The 23448-nt window shown below is 35.1% G+C and overlaps 1 protein-coding gene across 1 annotated transcript; it reads right to left on the bottom strand.

The window, feature by feature from the left end:
* Positions 1–13512: 13512 nt before the first annotated feature.
* LOC18055243 lies at positions 13513–18524 on the bottom strand. Its single transcript, XM_024177851.1, has 5 exons — positions 18035–18524; positions 17679–17840; positions 17314–17376; positions 14944–15776; positions 13513–14154 (listed from the first exon to the last, which is right to left on the bottom strand). The coding sequence occupies exons 1-5, from the start codon at positions 18522–18524 to the stop codon at positions 13513–13515; spliced, it is 2190 nt and encodes a 729-aa protein (XP_024033619.1).
* Between the last annotated feature and the right edge of the window lie 4924 nt (positions 18525–23448).

Consider the following 23448-nt stretch of genomic DNA (forward strand, 5'->3'; position numbering starts at 1 on the left):
AAACGAAAATGATTTTTTTTTTTTAAAGAAGATGCGTTTCTAGAGGAACTACACTCCATATTCAGCCATCTTCGACTCAAAAGTTGGAAAATGTATATTTATAGAGGAGAAATTAAAAAGAAGAAAAATAAACATAAACACATAATAAAGAAAAAGAAAATGTCTACATCTTTTTTTTAAGTTTTTTTTTAAATTTTTTTTAAACGATGAAGATGCGTTTCTAGAGTCACTACACTCCATATTCAGCCATCTTCAACACAAAAAGTTAGCAACAGTTAGTTTCTACAACAAAAAATTAGTAAAAACTTAACCAAAATTCCACAATTGTCGACTATTCCCTCCCCCTAACCAGAACGAAACATTGTCCTCAATGTTTGAAATGAAAGAAGTAGAGTTTAGAAGACATCACCTGGGTGGTGCAACACAGAAAATAATATTTACAAGCGGAGAGTTAAATCTAATTTGTACTTCTTACTGCGGCTACTGTTACCATCATTATGTGGATACTCCAACACAAAGGTCCAGAGGTCTGGCTCCGGTTTATAAGCTTGTAACAGATCAAGTAGCTCATTAGCAGTGTGAGCACAAATAAAGAGTTTTTTCACATTAGCGGGAATGAAATAGTTTTTTATTGCATGGTTAAGAAATGCGATAAAGCCATCATAAAAGTTATTGACATTTAACAAACCGATGAGTTTTTGGTGGATGTGCAGATGGGCCCAAGATGCTAGCGTGATAAGTGCCTCTAGTGTTGCAAGATCTCCTGGAAGGAAAATAAAAGCATCAGCATGATTAAGCATTTCAGTTATTCTTTCTTGCATACCTGAGACGACTAACTCTTCTCCAGTTGATGAGTCAGACGAACTGCCCAATGGTTTTAAGACTCTTGGGATGATGCCTAACACTTGACTTCCTCTGATAAAAGCTGCTTCTGAGACCATTTTTGATAACCCTCGATTACCTCCTCCATACACCAAGTGTAATTTTCTCGCTGCTATGCTTCGACCAAGATCTATGGCTGCCTCAACGAACTCTTTATGTTTGCCATATGTAAATCCAGAAAGCACACAAATGTTCTTGAATTGTCTATTGGGAGTAGCTGCCATTGTGATACTTCGCAAAAATAATTTGTGAGTGATTGACAAAGAAAATCACATTTAAGAGTCTTGGTGATAGTGGGTCATAGTTGTGTATGAGGTCACATGTCCATGTCAAATAACGCGTAAAGCACGTGGCTCGCGAGTCAAAAAGAAAACAGGAAAAAGGGAAAAGCAAACAGTAATAAGGAAAAAGCAAACAGTAATAAAATTATTCAAGACAATAATGCAAACAATAAGACAATAGTGAAATAAAATAACAATAAAGTAAAAGGATATTTACAGGTAGTTGCGACTGTGGCTCACATCTTCCTCTGGTTTTACGTCCAGAAACGGCTTGAACGTCCTCTATGGGTCGAGGATAGGCTTCCTATCCAGTTTTCTTATAAACTGGCAAACAGGGTCGTTTATAGTCAGATTCCCGAGACTATATCGCGCATGCTCTTTCTGAAATAATGACCATAACTGGAGAATCGCTCCTTGCACATATCCACTGGGATGCGTTTCAAGAGACAAAAGGATATCATCCAATGACTCCTTATTCAAGCCATCCCTAATGAATTGAATCTTATCTTCCCTGTTATCAGACATCATTCCTAAAGAACATGGGTTTTTATTGCAACTCATTCTGGCACACTTATGACAAGCAACAGAAATTCTTCGAGCTCGTCGTTTTCTTGCATAATTTCCTTTACCACAACCAGGCATGTATGCAATAAATTTTGGAGGTAACTCACCTGCCGATCGTACTTTAGCCTCGATTAACCAACGGATATCAGCAGGTATGTTATTCCTCATGAGTAATCGCATGCGTTCGGACCGAGCTTTATAGATCGTAAGGAGTGCATTCTGAGGAAGTGAAGGGAATCGCTTGTGAAGCTTCGCTAGAATCTCGTTTCTGTCCATACATTCGCCTCAGAATATCAGTTATTATGGGAAACTGAAGTAACCGACTTGATTATCACGGAGTACCGTTATCCGCCACTTCACCGGGGTAACAAACTAAAGCACACAAATAGAAAAACAAATTAAAACACACAAAGAAAATTAAAATCGTCCTCTTATTGAATTTACCTCAAGCTCCAACTGGATGTCGTAAACACTTCTCTCAATGTCTCTGAGTTGGCGTTCTAAACCCTCAACATAGGTTACTAACTCTGGTGGTTGTAGAGCCCAAATGCGTTGTGTTTTACAAAATTGAATCTGCCTTTTGAGATGAGTTTTGACACGTTGAAGTGGTTTAAGAATGTTCAGGAGGAACGGTCTAAGTATGAGACTCATGATTAAAAATGATAAGAGAAAACTTAATGGTAAAATAAACACACTTATGCAAAAACAATTTCAATTAGCAAAAGAATAATAATAAAAAGAAAGAAAGAAAAATCAAATCAACGAAAAGAAAAAAAATCAATTCAAATTTGGTGGGTCACTCAAATTTATTTCGGTGTCTTTTTCATGTGGTTGGTACTCTAGATATGACTTTAATTTTTGACCATTAACTTTAAACGTGACACCGTTCTTTGGGTCTTTAATTTCAATTGCCTCATGTGGAAAAACAGTATGAACAATAAATGGGCCAGACCAACGAGAGCGTAACTTACCTGAGAATAGGTGCAGGCGAGAATTGAATAAAAGCACTTTCTGACCTGGAGTGAACGATTTTCTCATAATTTGCTTATCATGGAAGACTTTCATTCGTTGCTTGTAAATCTTGGCATTTTCGTACGCGTCATTGCGAATTTCTTCAAGTTCTGCCAGCTGTAATCTTCTTTCTGAGCTGGCTTGCTGCATGTCAAAGTTGAATTTCTTGATGGCCCAATATGCACGATGCTCAAGTTCCACAGGTAGGTGGCAAGCTTTTCCATACACTAGCCTGTAGGGTGACATCCCAATCGGGGTCTTGAAAGCCGTTCTATATGCCCATAATGCATCATCAAGTCTTAATGACCAATCTTTCCTGTATGGCCTCACCGTTTTTTCTAATATGTGCTTTATTTCTCGATTGGATATCTCAACTTGGCCACTGGTTTGCAGATGATACGGAGTTGCCACTTTGTGTGTGATTGAATACTTTGTCAAAAGAGCTTTGAATGCTTTGTTACAAAAGTGGGCACCACCATCACTGATTATCGCTCGAGGGAATCCAAAGCGTGAAACAATGTTGCTTTTCAAAAATGCTATCACCACCTTGTGATCATTGGTTCTACATGGAATTGCTTCTACCCATTTCGATACGTAGTCAACACTAACCAATATGTATTGATGGCCAAAAGAAAGGGGAAAGGGTCCCATGAAGTCGATACCCCATACGTCAAAAATTTCTACCACTAAAATTGGATTTAATGGCATCATGTTCCTTCGTGTAATGCTCTCCATTCGTTGACACCTATCACATGAAGAACAGAACGTGTAAGCGTCTCGAAATATAGTTGGCCAATAGAAACCACATTGTAAAACTTTAGTCGCTGTTTTCTTAGCACTGAAATGGCCTCCACAAGCTTGTTCATGGCAGAATGAAAGAATATTCTGAATTTCATTTTCTGGGACACATCGTCTAACAATTTGGTCTGCACAATACTTGAACAAATACGGGTCATCCCAAAAGAAATTCTTTATCTCTGCAAAGAATTTAGCCTTGTCTTGCTTGGTCCAATGCTCTGGAAGTTTACCTGTAACAAGATAATTAACTATATCAGCATACCAAGGTAATACTTCCACATTCATTAATTGTTCATCTGGAAATGACTCATTCAATGGTAATGATTCTGTAATTGTGTCAAAATGGAGTCGAGAGAGGTGGTCTGCCACAACATTTTCTGTCCCTTTCTTATCTTTGAACGAATTAGTCTAGCTTTTGCATCTTTCTTTGTGATAAGATATTTAAGAGCAGCATGATCTGTGAACACGATTATTTTACAACCAATGAGATAAGATCGAAATTTCTCCAATGCAAACACTACTGCTAGCATTTCTTTTTCAGTAGTTGAATAGTTCAACTGTGCATCATTCAATGTCATACTAGCATAGTAAATAACGTGGGGAATTCGATCAACTCTTTGTCCTAATACTGCTCCTACTGCATAATCAGATGCATCACATATGAGCTCAAATGGTAAGCTCCAGTTAGGGGCCTGAATGATAGGTGATGATGTCAACAAATGCTTTAATTTTTCAAATGCCACAAGACATGAATCATTAAAGACAAAAGGTGCATCCTTAGCAAGTAAATTGCATAAGGGTCTAGAAACTTTGCTAAAATCTTTAATGAAACGTCTATAGAAACCAGCATGCCCAAGGAAAGATCTTACTTCTCTGACTGTTTTGGGTGGAGGAAGATTAGAAATGAGATCCACCTTGGCTTTGTCAACCTCAATACCTTTGCTCGAAATGATGTGACCGAGAACAATACCTTGTTTTACCATAAAATGGCATTTCTCTCAATTTAAGATCAAGTTCTTCTCGATACATCTCTGTAGAACTAGTGTTAGATGATGTAAACATTGATCAAATGAGTCACCAAAGACAGAAAAATCATCCATAAAGACTTCAAGGAATCGTTCAACCATATCAGAAAAAATGCTCAACATGCATCGTTGAAATGTAGCAGGTGCATTACATAATCCAAATGGCATTCTCCTATATGCAAATGTGCCAAAAGGGCAAGTGAAAGTAGTTTTCTCTTGATCTTTTGGTGCTATGGGAATCTGATTATATCCTGAGTAGCCATCTAGAAAGCAATAAAATTCATGGCCTGCTAATCTATCAAGCATTTGATCAATAAATGGTAAAGGAAAATGGTCTTTATGTGTGACAGAATTCAATTTTCTATAATCAATGCATACACGCCATCCTGTAGTTACTCTAGTGGGTATCAATTCATTATCAGCATTGGTAACTACTGTGACTCCTGACTTTTTGGGGACGACTTGTACAGGACTGACCCATGAACTATCAGAAATTGGGTAAATGATACTTGCATCTAATAACTTAAGGACTTCAATTCTAACAACTTCTTTCATATTAGGATTTAACCGACGTTGCATTTCCCTAGTAGATTTAGCATTTTCATCGAGGTGAATGTAATGCATGCAGTCTACTGGATTTATACCTTTTATATCTGCTATGGTCCATCCTAATGCTCCTTTGTGCTCTTTTAAAACATCCAACAACTTACCTTTTTGTTCGTCATTGAGGTATGATGAGATGATTACCGGTAGAGTACTTTCTTCCCCCAAAAATGCATATTCCAAAGTGTTGGGTAATGGTTTGAGCTCGAGTTTCGGTGGTGATTCTGATGATGGGATGAGTTTCTTCTCTGATGGTGCTAGTTGTTCAACTCTTGACTTCCATTTATTAGTGTCCATAGATGGTGCTGAGTCAAGCAGGGCATTGACCTCATCGAGCGATCTGTCAATATCAAAATCAAAACCAAAGTGAGTTAAACATGTTTGTAAAGGATCATCACTAAGGTTTGAAAGAAAAGTGTTATCAACTATTGTTTCAATTAAATCCACATCAACAATTCCATCATCTGCATTGTAAGGTTGTTTGGCAATGTTGAAGATGTTCAGCTCCATAGTCATGTTGCCGAAGGACAACTGCATATTTCCAGTCCTACATTGAATGTGAGCATCCGCAGTTGCCAAGAAAGTTCGGCCTAGAATAATGGGGATGTGCTTCCTTGAATCCTATATTGGTTGAGTGTCAATTACAATGAAATCAACAGGAAAATAAAACTTGTCTACCTGGATAAGCACGTCCTCCACAATACCACGAGGTATTTTCGTGGACCGATCTGCAAGCTGTAATACCACTGGAGTTGGGTGTAATTCTCCAAGTCCAAGTTTCACAAATACAGAATAAGGCAACAAATTTACACTAGCTCCTAAATCCAACAAAGCATTCTCAATTGTGTGGTTCCCTATACTACATGAGATAGTGGGGGAGCCTGGGTCTTTGCATTTTAAAGGAATTTTATGTTGGAGTATAGAACTAATGTTTTCTGTTAAAAATGCCTTCTTTTGAACATGCATATTTCTCTTTTTAGTACAAAGGTCTTTAAGAAACTTGGCATAAGATGGAACTTGTTTAATAGCATCTAGCAAAGGGATGTTAACACTTACCTGTTTGAATAATGGGGAATCTCACCTGTGGATTTTCCCTTCTTTCCTTTCACTAACCTCTGAGGAAATGGAGCTTTAGGAACATATTCTCGTGGGTTGGTTTCTTCTTTTTCCTCCGGTGGTGAGTCCTCAACATTCACAGGTACGATTTGATTTTCTTTTGTCACCGGCATCTCCACTTTGTTGTCGACTTCTTTTCCTTTTCGCAAGGTCATGACTGCTTTGACTTCTCCATGCTGCTGTGGTGAACTGGTACTTGCTTCATGCACTCCTTTAGGGTTAGGCACTGGTTGACTTGAAAACTTACCTTTCTCAACGGTCATTGCCAAGGTCTGAACTGAAGAAGCAAGTTGTCCCACCATCTTCTCGAGGCTTGAAACTGATTGGGCTTGTGAGTTGAAGCCCGCTCTCAACTCATTTCGTAGTCCATCAATGGTGCGGTTCTGTTGCTCAATCGTGGAGTGAGTAACATTCCTGAAATTCTGGAATGCATCCTCCCATGGTCTAGGTTGAGAGTGGTTCTGGTTTTGATTGTATGGTCTAAATAGGGGCTGAGAGGCTTGAGGATTTTGAGGAATTGGTGGAGCTGGAGCTGCTGGTCCATTCTGTTGGAATCCTTGAGACCATGAAAAATTGGGGTGGTCTCTCCATCCAGGGTTATATGTGTTGGAGTATGGGTTGTAATTTGATGGCTTTCTCATTACACCTATGGCATTGGCTTGATCTGAGTATGAGTCATGGTCATGTGGTTCTGTTGATTTAGCAGTCGATAACGATGCTATTTGTCGAGCAAGACCTTCAACCATCTCCTTGACTTCTTTGATTCCCGAAGTTGACTCGCCAATTTGAACCTCATTTACTCCCTTAATTCGTCTAGTATTCCTGAGTGATCGACTCCGTTGTTGGGAATTATCCGCTTGTCGCTGGAAGAATTCCCAAATCTCTGATGCACTTTTTGACATTAGCTCTCCTCCACTTGTTGCCATTAGCCATTCTTGCACATTCGGCAATAATCCCTCCAAAAAGTATTGGCATTGGTGCCATTTCTCATACCCATGATGTGGACACTTCAAGAGTAGCCCATTGAATCGCTCCCATGTCTCGAAAAACTGCTCGTCCTCTCTCTGAGTAAACTCTGAGATTTCCCTGCGAATAGCATTGATTTTATGCACTGGGAAATATTTATTTAAAAATTTAGTTACCATTTGTTCCCATGATGCAATGCTATTAGCAGGTAATGTATTAAGCCATGAACGAGCTCTATCTTTTAAAGAAAATGGGAATAATCTGAGTTTAACATCATCATCTGAAAAATTCTCATATTTAAATGTTTGACAAATTGCATGAAAATCATTCAAATGATTATATGGGTCCTCATTTTCTAGGCCATAGAATGTGGGGAGACAATTTAGCACACTAGGTTTTAGTTCAAAACTCCTAGCAGCTACATTTGGGTATCTTATGCATGATGTGCTCAAATTAGCTAAGGGACTAAAATAGTCCTTAAATGGCCTCTCCTGTGGTGCTTGTAAATTTTATTTTTTACTTGTTTGTGTGTGCGAAGTGTTTTCTCAAGTTCAAGGTCTATAGGTTCAAGATTGGGTAATAATGACCTACGACCATGCATGCAAAACAAATAAAATAAAAATAGAGATGGGAACAAAACAAATAAAAATAAAAAAGAGGGAGAAATTACGATACTAACCTTATTGCGCTATTACAACCTTTCTATAAAAATACACAAAAACAAATACGTGAAATAAATTAAATAAAAATAAATTAATAAGATAAAAAAAATTAAAAAGAAAAATAAATTAAAAAATAAATTACAGAATTTTAAAGAAGAGAAAAAATAAAAGAAATACTAACCTTTAAATGTAGATTCACTTTTTTTTCTTTTTTTTTAATTAAAAAAAAATACAAGAAAACAAATAAAAGAAATTATTCACAAAAATTAATTATGAATTAAAATTACTTACCTCCCCGGCAACGGCGCCAAAAACTTGTTGTGCAAATTTTAATGTACTCGCAAGCGCACGAATATATTGTAGTATAGATCTATGGTGACGAGTGTCGATCCCACGAGGAGGTGGATTTTAATTGTGTATAGAATTAATTTTGTAAATGGGTTGTTGGATTTATGGTGGAAATGATTTGGTATATGCTAAAACTTAAATTAAAATGGCGAGAATAAATTCTAAAATTGGAATTGCAATGACGAGAATAAATTGAAGATAATTCTATTGAAATGACGTACTTGGGTATCTGGATCCGTATCAACATGCATCATGGGCTAAATAATCTGTATTAATGCCAATTAAATCATGAGGGGGGAATCCACACCTCATGGACCACGCTCTAATCAATATGGTGCTAAGGGCTTATCGTGCCAAATAATAATAACCTTATACTAGAGAGCCGGTGTAACCAAGGCGGTATCTAGACAAGACTATTATTATTTGTCGACGAGAAGTCAAAACATCCACAAAAATTAGAGGGGAAGAGAAAATAAATTTACCAAATTAAGCCCATGACACATGTTGAGACTTCACCTTCAACCCAAGCTTGAAAGAAAATTAGCCACTCATAGTTGAACTAGGGGCAAAATGGGAATTTATTAAAATACGAAGAAAATACAAGATGGAGAAGGAATTACATAAAATGGATCCCAAAAATGGATTCAGAGATATCAAATTAGGGGGGGAGACCCCCTTTTTATAGATACATGGAGTAAATCATGGCCATCGGATTAAAAACAGTTTGGACGCTCAGGATTGCGCCACGTCATTAGTCAACAGTCCACGGTTTGACCACGCGGATGAACAGTAACGCGGTTTGACTCGGATGAACAGTAACGCGGTTTGGTTGAAAATAATCCTGTGTGATGCATGTACCGTACGCGAGATTTTTCATCCACTGATATGCTGCCACGTCACCATCAACAGTACATAAGAATTTTAGCCCAACAGGATCGTGACACCTCATCAGTCAATGCCACATCATCGGTCAATGCCACGTCATCGATCCGTCTATGTGAACAGTGTTGTGAACAGTAACGTAGTTAGTACCGTACACGTGAATAGTACCGTACATATGAATAGTGCCATTTTTCCTTTTATGCTCCTCCTAAGGTTTTCGAATGTCCTGAGTTCAAAAGTGATGTCCGTTTTGCCGTCTGATCTCTCATTTATTGTGAAATGACTATAATGCCCCTAAAATACATAAAATACTTAATTAAAATAAAACACATGTAATTAAATCACAAGAAGGTTAAATACATAAAAGTAAGGGTTGTTAGTAAGACTTGAAATGTAAAATGACGGTTTTCTCCTTTATAAATATGCATTTTTTAACACTCAACACTCGCCTTCTTTATAAAAAAAATATTATAAAAATTCATTTCGCACTTTAACAAAATGTAGGACCTCTTATTAAAAAATGCACTACATATATAGCGTACTTGTATGGTTTAGAATCTTAAATTTTATGAAAATCTAAAAAAACTATTATGACAGTCTTGATGGAACGACGGTTTCCCTTTAAGGCCATTCCATAAGGATTGCCGCCCTTCGTTTTCCACGTGTTATCCATATGATCCGTCCCTATAGTGTTATCCTCATCACATCTGTACGATCCATTTCGCTATCTCTCTCGTTCTCTCACTTGTATATATAATTGATACAAAGAACAAGCTGTACGTAGATGTCCTTCAATATCCTTGGTTTTAATTGTCTTAGTATTATAATGTCCGTTCCTTGCATCCTTCTACGAGTTCTAAACGAAGTTGGCATAATTATAAGAATCTTAATAATGGTAACGTTAATCGATCGACGGGGTCAGGAAAAAGAATAGAATAGATTATTTAATTTCCAACAGCTTAATTTTGTCTCTCCGCGAATATAATAATCACATTTATTCTACTACTTTTGTGCCTATTGCTTATTTTATCCGCGAATATAATAATCACACGTTTTTAAAGTAAAGGAGATTTTGGAAGAAGGCTGTACGGTTTGGAAAGAGGTTTTGATTGATATATAAAAAAAAAAAAAAAAGAGTGAATTTACTCCAAGGCCTTTGGCGCAACTATACATAACATAGAAATTACACTTGAAAAGGGTGAATAATCAATTAAAGCAGCGGGTGCTACAACCGACCGTAAAAGAGAGGAAATCCGCCACATTTCCTTCTGAAAAGGTCCTTGATTTTATCCAAAAGCGTGCAGTGCCTAAGCCCAAAGCCTTTTGCTATTTTGTTGATTACTACTGCCCGTGACAGGCCAATCCTTGGTCACTCTCATGACTAAGGTTTTGTCTGGCCGCCACAATCATTAAAACATGAGGGAAAATAAATGGGAAATTATCAATTTTTCATCTGATTGGTAAAAATGCAAAAATAATTGAAAATTTTAGAACTTATCAATTTTTTTTTTCGCTAGAAAAAATATATGAGATTTGACAGAGAATTAGGTCTTGATTATTACTGGTGTATTGTTGGAAAAAAAGTTGTAATTATAATATAAAATTATGTGACAAATATAGTTTTTAAATAATAATTTTAATAAAAATAGTAAAGATTTATAGGTTTTCATCATACAAATGTAAAATTAAATCAAACTTAATTTTCAAATTACAACAATAAGTGTTTACTAAATACTTTTAATTCTGTTGTTTAAAAATTACCACTACCCAACCACAATAACACAAGGCCTTCATCTAAGTTAATCCCGGCAAATTTCTGATTGTAACTCAAAAAAATCATATTAGTATTAAAAAAATCAACACCTATTTTTTATTAAAATTTTTTAAATATCCTATTATATGAACAAAACACATGCTCGATTATTTTTTTTCAATTAAACCTTGACCAGTAAGGCAATTTATTAAATTAAAAAGCAGGGAACACTTATTTAGGGGACATAATAAACTATATCCCGCAAAATAATTTTAGAAGAACCAATACAGATGGGTGGCCTACAAAACAAGATGGTTTAGCCGAAAACGAAAAAATAAAAAAACCATCACTCCATATTAGCATTATTATGAGAGAGGAACTTAGGAGTTTCTGGAAGTTCAGAGTCCCAGCAAGTGAAAGGAGCAGCTCAGGCCCGAATGAGCTAGGCAGCCGCCGCACAGCCCCTCGAAAGTGTGGGTAATTGTCTACGAAAATTCATTTGACTCACTAGATGACAACAATTAAACACATGCTCGATCGAAATGCCAGTGTGAATGGAATTTTTAATCATCAAAATCTTTAACCAATGATTAACACACTTGTTGTTATTCAATGGAGTTGTGATTTTTACACCCCTCCAAAGTCCTTATAATTAATCCACCTTTTACATACACGCGACTACTAGAAGTTTTGAAAATTATGATACTTTAATTTAATTCCCAATCAACCCTTCATAAATATTTCTACATCTCTAAAGTAATTGTTTACTTTCTAATGTCCCTTGTAAGTAAATGATGAAGGCTGATTTTGCTTTATTTCTATTTTCAGTATCGCTCAAAGAACATCAACGGCCCCATTTGATTTTCGCCTTGGGTGTGAAGCTAAAAGATCTATGTTATCTTCAATTAAGTATTCCTTTTACTTAAATGTTCTTTTATCTCTCTTTTTCTAAAACCTAAATCATTCAAAAAAAAAAATTGTAAAATTTCACCCAATTTAGCCGAAAAATTGCCATTCCCACGGTATTGATAATTGAGGAGTGAACAACTTGCATCTATCAGCGGGATTGCGGGAAAAAGAAAACCTAGAAAGAGAGTTTGCTCTTGAAGGGTTGTAAGTTTGTTCAGGGGTTATTCGTAGAATAAATATTAGATAATTGTAAGCACCGAAATTTAAAAACTCTTTTAAATGGATTTGTTTAGAAAAAAAAAAGGTTCATAAGAGTTCCGGAAGGGGTGCTAATAGCTCAACTCCATTCAATATTCGACGTTATGTCTTGGCTGGATGTGATGATTCATTGATTCCATTGCATCAATCAATGGTACTGTGGAATATCATCATTATTTTGCCTTAAAACAATTTCTAATTTGTTTCTTGAATGTTCTACAACATTCTGAAATACATCAATTTATGCTTAATTTTTTATTTCATAATCCAAAATTCAAGGGTTCATTTGATTTACGATTCAGAAATAATTTTCAAAAATAAAAAAAAAAATTTTAAAATGTGATGAAGGTTTTAATGTCTTTATTTTCTTTATGATTTATATTAATGGCAACCTAATCATCTCCCCACCTATGTGAAAGAGATTTGAATTCTAAACCTCTTTTTTCAAGAAAAGGGATTTTCACCAACCTAACTAAATGATGCAAGTTTTAATATGTTTATATAATATCCAAAAACAATAATTTCAACAACTGAAACATGTTTAAAATAATTTCTAATTAAGTTAAAAAAAAAACATGTTTACGATATCCCCTGTTCTTTGTGTCTACATAGTGTTTGGTCCATCATGTGCAAATTTTATGAACTTGAATCCAGTGGCTCCTGATAAGAGACACAGCATTCCAATAAAATAGGATATTCTTTATTAGAAGCTCACTCCATATACATGTGTGTGTGTGTGTTTGTGTCAAGAATCATTGCTATTATAACATGTGCATTAGAAGAAATCATGATCATTATGGATTACATAATTTGGTGGAAGATGAATTTGTGATTTATGATAATTTTCTTATTATCATAATTTTAAAGGTGATGAATCCGTTATTTATTATTATTTTTAATATATTTAATGAATTTTCTTTTTAAGATAGCGGGGTGTGTAAAGGCCAAATCAATTTGTATGAGATGTCTTATAAAAAATTATTAAATTAATGATAATGGAGACTGATTTAGAATAGAAATTGCCAAAACAACAGAAATGATGATTGGTTTCTTACTTTTTGTCTTTTGTATAAGTTAGACCTTGAAGCCATTTAATTGAAGCAAGAGGACAGTGAATTCAATTGTTTTTTAAATTCGCCGGATGCAGCTGAATTTTATTTTTCTTTCTTGATGAATAATACTTTGGACATTGACTTTTGTTTTGATCTAAATTTTTATCAGCGCATATACACGTTCGCGTTGGTTGTCAATATAATGCAATTAACTTCACTGACGATAATGAGTAACAATTACATGTGTTAACACATTCAATATTTAATTCGAAATACACCCAGTACATTAATATTTTACATGACATGATACAACACACCCAAAGGAAAAACCACTGTAAGAACCAAGTAAAATAATTAGAGGTGCAATACATATAAAGATTGCCATCCTATCATGCATACAACTTAGAAATAACGCGTGTACTTCTTCTTCTTCTTCTTCTTCCAAGGAAAATTATTCATAAATTCCAAGTAATAGACCTTCCCATTAGCCAAAAAATCAGCACAGTAAGGAAACTCCATGAGTGCTAAAACAATCACTGGAAAGATAGCAGCGGCATAGAGAGCAGCGGTCCATTTCTTCTCCATACGAATGATGAGTAGAAGTGAAGCCGAGAAAGTAATCATGCTTGTTAGTACAGAAAAGAAGAGCAAAGTGAAGCCAACCATCAACTTGCGCGGAAGTTCTCTAAGGAAATCAGATGACTCACGTGGCGACGTGAGGATGGATAGGAACATAACAACGGATGACAAAGATAAGGCCAAGGAGGCAACGTCCATTACAGTAAAAACATAGAAAAGTGGTGACTTAAGGAAATGGGGAAACCCCTTATCATTGTTACCTCCAGGTATGGTGAAGGCAGCTGTAAAGACGACGGTTGCGATTAGGATTGCCAGCACGGAGCATGCCTGAGAGGTTTCTTTGATCCATTCTTGTGCTTTCCTAAGTTGATCTTCATGTGTTAGATTAAAGAGGTCACTTGCAGTCATCTTATTTTTTTCGTCGCGGTGCATAGCATAATGGCGAGGCATTATCTCTTTTACATGCTGCATACACACACACACACGTTAAATAGGGAGGGAGGCCTATACACATAGCCACATGTGTAGTCATTATCTCTGTAGCATTTTAAAATATAGATTCAAGGTTTTACTCAATTGTAAAAAACTTCTAAGAGGGTTGTAAAAGGTTTTACACAATTAAAGAAAAAAAAAAGTGTTTTATAAAATAATGAAATGGTGAATCACCTGAGAATGAATATACATATACATACATATATACGTATATATAGAGAGAGAGAGAGTGAGTGAGAGAGAGGGGGAAGGGGATAGAGAGAGGGAGAGAGTACTAATTTAGTCCAAGATTGTGTACTTTATTAAAGTTTAAGAAAACTATTAAACCACATAGTATATATAGGGGGAGAGAGCGAGCAACGAGCGATTATTTAATAACAGATCTCTTAAGTTATTAAAGTAAAGAATAAATTAAAAGACAAGTAAAAGTGCAGTGTATTTTATCTAGTAATATATATTGATGTATGTGTTTTTCTTGTTTTTTAACTTGTCCCTTATTTTGGTAAGTTAAGGAGATCCTTCAATGGAAAAAAATTATTTTACATATATGAAGATACTCAAATATGGTGTCTACACAAATTTTTTGTGTGGATTTTAGGTTTTATAACCGTTTGAAAGCCTTTCACATTATTTCAAAAATATTTTACACTGTTCTAAAATCCTATATCTGCATGAAAATTCATGTGCACATAAGTTATATGTATATATAACTGAATAAATTACATTTTGTGGGACAAAATTAAATATTATCGAAGGGCTTACCTCGAACAATTGTAACTCCTCCTGAAATTGGAGAACAGGGCCAGGGCGGGTTCCTTCTTTATAATGTTTCATGTCTGCGACATGGTGCAGTAATGTGTAGCCTTTCTTGTCAATTCTTGAAGCCCATTTGGGCACAGACAGTTGCATTTCCTTCGTGATGAGTTCAAAGACCTTATATTGACGACGCTTTACGGCCACATGTAATATATTCTGCTCTTTCTCATTCAAGTTATCTAACAATATTGCTTGAGGATGTTGATGGATTATCTCCTTCAAAATCTCTGTTATTCCATTGCTTGCTGCAAAGAGTAGCGTCAACCTGATTGCCCAATTCTTATCCTTTTTATGATTAGGAACTCCTTTGATAGTGCAATCTTTCTTCACAAACAATTCGACCAATTCTGCAGCTGAAAAATCAACAAATTTTTTTGCCTTGATCATATTTCCTTTGTTAGTGCAATCTTTCTTCAGCAGCAATTCGTCCAATTCTCCAGCTGAAAAATCAACAAGTTTTTTTGCCTTGAGCATATTTCCTTTGCCTAATCCTAAGGAAATTGTGGAAATATTAGCTGGCGAAGTTGTGGAACTTTCTGGGTCCGGCGAGAAAATTTCTGGGTTCGGCAAGGAACTTGTGGAACTTTCGGGGTTCGACGAGGAAATTTCTGGGTTCGGCAAGGAAGTTGAGGAACTTTCTGGGCTCGGCAAGGAAATTTCTGGGTTCTGCTCTCCATCCCCAAGACAAAGGGTTTCTTCTTTAACCAGCTTTTTGAGCAGTTTATTCACATTTTTATGCATTTGCTTTTTCATCCAGATTTTCTTTATCGCCGGACGTCCTGGTCATGCATGCATCAACACCTTGTTAATTTATAAACAATTTCGCACGCAAGTGCGGCAAATCCATTCATCAACTGAATGAATTGCTCAAGTTATGTTACATTTCCCCTGTTCTGCTGCGTAATTCATAAATGTAGAAGTAATTAATGAAATTATTATTGGTCGCACCTTCAATCACTTGCCTCCAAATGCCAATGTACATCTTCCAAATTGGAATTCCTGCATTTTGATTAACTGCTCAGGCGCAATTTTATAACTATATGTGTATTTATACGATATGAAAAATTAATGCCACCACATCAAAAAGGAAACCGCTCCCTATAATAAAATACTGTGTGTCTGGACAAAAATGGCATGCAGGCACCACCCTTCTAGAAGGTGGGCTTGCTCATTTTGAAAAAGGAGGCGCTGATTCCTTCTTTGACTCGAATAAATGAAAAAAAAGAAGGAAAAAAAAGAGTGATGCGGCACCGCATAGATTAAAAGAAAAAAATAATAAAATAATAAAATCATCCAATTCTTCTCTTCTTCTTTAGATCCATTTTGAGACGAGAAAAAGCCGGTGAGAGTTGAGTGATTAGTGAGTGAGAGATTGGGTATATTGAGATTCTAGGTAGTGAGCCAAAATATTATAATATTTGTAATCTTAATTTCACTAGTAAAATATTTTCTTTATATCTTCGCCCATGGACGTAAGTTAAAAGCCAAATCATGTAAATTTTGGTGTTCTTATGTGATTCTGTTGTCTTATGATTTCTCAATTTTACTTTAGTTGCTTGTATGCTTCACCAATCAATTTCCAATATGTCTTTGTATGAATTGGTAGTTAATCTTTGTATCAATTGGTAGTTAAGGTCCTCATCATGAGAATTTGTACAAGTCCATAGAAATTAAAGAAAAAAGGAACTTCATCTTTTCCCCGTACTATTTAAGGTATTTCACACTTCCCGCCTTAGTATTTTCAAAATTGGCATACTGTTATTGCGTCTAGAGGATTCCACTTCACTGTGATGATTCTTCATCTATATCTAGTTTATTTTTGAGTTACCAAAAAAAACAAAGGGAAAAAATCGACGTCTAAAAGAAAACTAGCTTTTATATTATATTATTTATTGTTTATTTAGGTCTCAAAACTAATATTCTGTTTGGCTTCTAAGAGACAATTGCTCTAAAATGAAAGTTTTAGTTATTAATGGAAAATTCGTGGGTATTTGGTAAAGCTAAACCACTAGATGTCATAAAAGTTCTTTTTTTATTCTCATTTTTGGAGTAAACTTATCAATAAATAATTGTGAAAAATAATCAATTTAAAAGGCAAACTGAGAAAGTGTTTACAGCTGAGTCGTCAAAAAGATAGCCAAAACAAATATTATGACTTGTAACCGCAGCTAAAGCTGTTAGTTCGGATTTTCATTTTTTAATTTAAAGAGTTATAATGATTAATGAAACCACTATATTATGATTATGAACAAATTAAAGCTGCCTCAACACTACCTCTCGTCCGCTTTCTGCAGGCGACGCAATTGTCAATTTTACCAGTTTCCAAATCTTCTTTGTAATTGTAGTCAACGCAATCGTCATCATCATACGTTGGAAGACCTGCAATTAGAAATTGCAATTGTAACGGCATGCACCGAAGTCAACTGGACTATATATCCCCTTAGAGATGGAACTATATATATGTGTATATATAATTACTATATAAAAAATGCTAAAGAAATTGAAGGCTGCTAGAATGTTGACAGGGATAACGGTATATCAAGTCGGGCTTACTACATGGTAATCTCGGCCAACACAGTAACCCCGAACGGATGTATTTACACTTCATTAATCAGCTTTAATCTCTTTCATATGGTTTTTGTATCCACGAAAGCAAGAAATAAATGCATATATTCACGTACAAGAAGAGACAAGACTGGTCCATATCTCCGCGGTCTTCGAATAACTCTTGAAAGCAGATGGCATTAGAGCTAGTAGTTGAAGACATGTCAAGCCATCAGGCCCCTCGGACGTTAGTTTGTTCACAAGGCTTGAGTGGTGTTTAAGTAACCAAATAGCAGTGTCTGTACGTATTCATGCAAGCAGATTCATTAATTAGTTAATTAAGAAGACAACTAATAAATTTTTAAACTTTAATTTAACTCTTTTTTTTTTTAACATAACCCAAAACCACCTAAAATAGATGTAAATAAAATTTAATTTAACTATTGATCTATATATGAATGAATGAAAGAGAGATTTAATTACTATATTTTACCGAAGTGTTGGCCAAGGACAGCCATATGAAGAACGGTCTTGCCATCATTTCTACGGAAATGATGACGTAAGTCACCAACTTGCTCAGTCCAGATTTGCAACAGTTTAGTTTTCCCAAGAGCAGCAGCCCTGTAAACTGGGGTTTCCCCCAAACCGTTTTTAGCCTCAAGCAGATTTTTGTACGCATCACCAGACTGTCTGGAAAAGTCAATCAAAATCCTGGCCACGTCAAAATTTTCGACGACGGCCGCTTCGTGAAGACCATTGTTTCCAAACGCATCTGTTTGCTTCAAGACTTCAAGTCTGGTCTCCGATGTTAGACTTTCGAGAAATTCCTGGATCAGCTGAGGGTCTTCCATGGCCGCTGCAATGTGAATTGCTCTGTCCCCGTTGACTGTCCTGTAATCCAACAAGTCTTTAGCAGTTCGTTGAGCAAAGTACTGCAAGAAGCCTCGACAGTCTCCCTTCAAGGCCATTCCATAAGGATCCATTTTTCTCTCTCTCTCTCTCTCTCTCTCTCACTCACTCACGCTATTGTATTGAATATATATAGGTTTAATCATTCTAGAAGTTCTAAACGAAGTTATCAAATTGGCACAATCACTTTGCATATTATATTAGTAGGGCTCAAGCATACTAATTATAAGAACAGAATAAAGGTGAAGTTAATCCAACAGCTTTGCTGGTCCCTATTCCTTTTTCTGCGAATATAATAATCACATTTATTCTACAGCTTCTATCTCCATTGCTTTTTAATTTCCGCGAATATAATAATCACATTTATTCTAAAGTATTAAAATACCTAAGAATTTTGACACTTACAATTTCTCCACCCGAGGTTTAAAAAAAAAATCATCTTTTTTCACCTTGGCGTTAAGAAAGTTGGAATTTGTTAGGAAATGTTTGCAAAATGATAATTTTACTCTTGTAATATAAATAATGTCGGATTTGAACGTTTAATTTCAGAATATTTTGCCCTTAAACAATTTCTAATTTCCTTCTTGCATATTTTTCGACATCGTGAAATACATTAAGCTTATTCTTCAATTTTTATTTCATAATGACATAATCCAAAAGTTTGACGATTCATTTGATTTATGATTATTCAAAAATATTTTTCAAAACTCAAAACAGAATCTAAAAAATTGAGTTGAAGTTCTAATATTATCTGTTTATTTTTAACATTTATCCAATTCTCTTCCCTATTAGCGGGGTCGAAAATTGACCAACTTAGAAAGCCAAACTGGCAAGATGTTTACAGCTGAGCTTTCAAAAAGCTAGCCAAAACAAATACAGCCCAAGTACAATCGGGAGTCGTATGTGTAAGTTGGTTATGACTTGTAACCGTAGCTAAAGTTGTTTGTTCGGGTTTTGATTTTCGAATTTAGCGTTATAAAGAAGCCACTATTTCATGATTATGATGAACAAATTAAAGCTGCTCTTTCGCCATTACTCTTCTCTGCCTGGCTGATGCGATTCTGCAATCCTAACTGTCTTCAAATCTCTTTTATAATTGTGGTCAACGATATCCTCATCCAGATACGTTTGGAAGACCTGCGAGTAAAAATGCGATTGAATTTAACTCTATATATTTTAAGTTCTAATGATGTAGACCCGCAAGTATTTTTTTTTTTTTGTAACTTCACTTCATCGTATATATGTATAAATGCAAATTAAATAATTATTTCTCCTAATTAATTTGCTTATTGTTTCCATTGCAAAGGCATGCACCTAGGTCAACTGGACCATATATCTCATAGGAGATGGAACTATACGTACATAATTAATGTATAAAAAATGCTAAAGAAAATGAAGGTGAATAGAGGTTTGACAGAAATAATAGTATAGTAAATTGGGGTTTATTATGTTAATTAATTGATTTTTTAATTAAGTCTAAGTCGATGTTTCTGTCAAAATTTTCAATCTTACTCATGATATATAAATATCATGCATATGTTTTTCAAAAGAGAACTGATATTCAGTCAAAATACTAACAAAAATAAAGTAAATCCGGCCAGGTTTACATAGTTAAATGCCAACATAGTAACCCTGGCTAGGTGTATATATACTGTATTTGTCAGCGTTTAAGTCTATTTTATCATTTTTTTTCCTCCATGAAAGGTAGTAATTAGTTTATATATCTACGTATTAAGAATGTATGGACAAGACTCGTCCATATCTTCATGCGCTTCGTAATCTTGAAGATAATAATAAATTTTTATACTCTTGATTTATAAAGAAATAAATTCATTAATTTATGTATATAAATTCACCATTAATTACTCATGATCACCAGCGCGTTTCTAAAATGCAGATTGAACGAGAGATTTAACTATTATTACCGAAGTGCTTGGCAAGGACAGCAATATGAAGAATGGAGATACTATCCCAAAAAATCTTCAGCTGTTAGTTGAGCAAAGTAATCCAAGCAGCCATCATTACATTCTCTCATTAAGGCTATTCCATAAGAATCTCCCTTCGTTATCCTCATCTCATCCATAAACACAAGCGCCATCTCGCTTCTCTCTCTCACTTGTATAATTGATACACTGAACAAGCTGTGTTCTTCGATTTCCTTAAGTTTAATTGTCTCAATATAAGTTGGCATAATCACTTTGCTTAATTTCTTAATGAAGTTCAAGCATGATAAGAATAAAATAAAGATAAAGTATTTAACCTATCGGGTTCAGAAAAGGAATAGAACAAATTATTTCAACGACTTTTGTCTGCATTGCTTTTTCATCGAATATACATAATAACCACCAATTCACCATATTCTCATAACGCAAAGGCGATTGTGCTTTGCCTAAGCCTTAAGCCTTAAGTTTTTCGCTATTTTATAAAGAAATCATGACCATTATGGATTACATTGAAACGATCCGCCCCGAACCATAGGGGTGAGTCTATTTAGTCTCATCAAACTGAATAGATAATAATCTAATTAGTAGGGATTCTGCTAAAAATTTGACAAAGTTTTCTTTATAAATATGACACTTCGAGCCTGTAAATATGTAATACAAGTACTCCCAAAATAAATCAATATACAACCAACTCCAAGAATCAACATTCTCAGTCAAAATGCTGAATTATTACCTAAGATATCTCCAAAGTATTGAAAGATTATATTAGAACTAATATTAATATACATTAGTTTATTCTTAATCACAAAAGAATAATACAACAAAATTTATACAATCCAAAAAAATAAAAGATGATCTGGATGTCCTAACAAAAAAAATCATCTATATTTTCTAACACCATCACGTGACCCAAACTCAAAATATATCTATAGTCGTTGGGTCGATTTGGTGTACTTACAACCTCTTATTGGGAGGAGGGGGGGAGGGGGGAATATAATAAAACGAAATGAGTATAAAACTCATTGAGCTCAGTGAGTGATTATTATTTTTTTTTTGGAAAATAAATTTACTAAAAAAGATAATTTAATCTTTTTTTAAACGATTCCATCATAATATCATAAGAACTTAAATAAATTTATTTAATTTAAATCATGCACTGATAAAACAATAATACATAATACTGTATAAAATCAAGGAAATCATAACACTTATAATAACAGAGAGTGAATGCCAAAATTATTACTAAACAAGTATCCATGGGAAATAATATTGTCATATCCGAACCTCAACGGACGGGTAATGATGTACTATCTAGATACTAATACTATCATGCCCTCGGGCTACACGGATAGACGGGGAGGTGTCATCTCATATCTCATCATATCTGTACATGCATAATCTAATCCCCAAAGGATAAAAACACCCAAGCACACATCTCAAAACCTTTATGTGTATTTAGACGGGTCCTAAAGGTCTATATCTCATCTGTATCATCTCTATCTGTATTATTGTTATCATCATATCACATGCATATGCCCTCAAAAGGCAGAACGCCTTGAAATAGATTTTAATCACACATTGATATTTTATTAAAATATTTGGTTAATAGTTTTTCGTATTGATTTTGAATAAATTATGATAGTATTTTAAAGGCGAGAAAGATGGATTTAGATGTGATAATGAAAAGAAAATAGATTTTAAGTATGTTAAATAGAAAAGAAACAAGGTTTATATTATGATTATATGTTTATGTATATGTGTATAAAACATTGTTTATAAAATCATTTGACAATACCCTTCCTCAGTTACAGTGATACATATATGATGAGGCTTTTAGGGCCCGTCTGATCACATATAGGGGATTTGGGCCGTGTGTTCAGAACATTTAAAATATTTATTTCGCAAACATGTTTTAGTATCATAATTAACTATGAAAGTAAGTTTTGTATATTTTACTCATAGTGATGATTTTTAGATTCGGTTATCGCCCATGTTCGAGGACTGGTTCTCGCTTGCAGATCCTTTTAAATTAAGGAAATGACATAATTATTTTCCGTAAATTGAAATTAGAACTAAATTCATACAATAAACTCAAAACGAACATCTATCCATAATTTACAACTTTCATGTCGATAAAATTACTAAAATACCCTCGAATCCGTAAATCATTAGAATACTCTAAAATTGTAAATCACTACAATACCCTTGAAATCGTAATTACATCTGATCCTCAATTTCAGAAATTATTAAAATCTATATTGGGTCAAAAATTACAAAATCACCCTCAAAATGTGAAATTAATGATTTGCCCTCGCCAACGGTAACCCGGAAGGTCAAGTGTGAAATTTTCAGCCGCGATGAGTCTAATGGTGCCTGCAGTGACCTCCCACGTGTGGAGACGGTGGCAGATCGAAGTCCCAAAGCCGTGAGCTTTCCGGCCGCCGATCGACAGCAATCCGGCCGTTTCGGGTGGCGGGATTGGTCAGAAAATGATGAGGATGAGCTAAGGATCAAGATCCAGGCAGTGGCGTTATCCAAAATGGCGGAATCGACAACGAGAGGAGGTGGGTTTTGCCGCAGCTTTTCGAGCTTCAAAAGGCCGCATTCCGGTCAGTTTTCGGCGGCGAGGATGGTACAGAAATGACGGCCGTCTTCCAAGCTTCAAATCGGTACCTTGATCGGCCGGAGGGGGTCGGAATTGCGAGATCTGGCCGGGTCGATTTTGTGTCAAAGGGGTCAGGTTTTCTGGACAGCTTCCTCCCCTCCCTCTCTCACACGTGTGGTCTCTTCCTGTCCTTCAAGCCTTTTATTTATTTATTTATTATTAGTATTTTCTTAATTTTTTTTTTTACGTACATAATTTGGAAGGTGAGGAGTTCGTGATTTATGATGATTTCTTCGGAAGAAGATGGATACGTAACTTATGATGATTTTTTTACCATAGTTCGGAAGATGATGAATCCATAATTTATGATGATTTTTTAATATATATAATTTTTGTTTTAAGATAGTGAGGTTGCAAAGCACAAATCAATTTTTAATTAAATCTTATCAA

Source organism: Citrus clementina, unplaced genomic scaffold (genome assembly GCF_000493195.1).
Source record: "Citrus clementina cultivar Clemenules unplaced genomic scaffold, Citrus_clementina_v1.0 scaffold_1, whole genome shotgun sequence".
In the NCBI taxonomy this organism is placed as follows: Eukaryota; Viridiplantae; Streptophyta; class Magnoliopsida; order Sapindales; family Rutaceae; genus Citrus; species Citrus x clementina.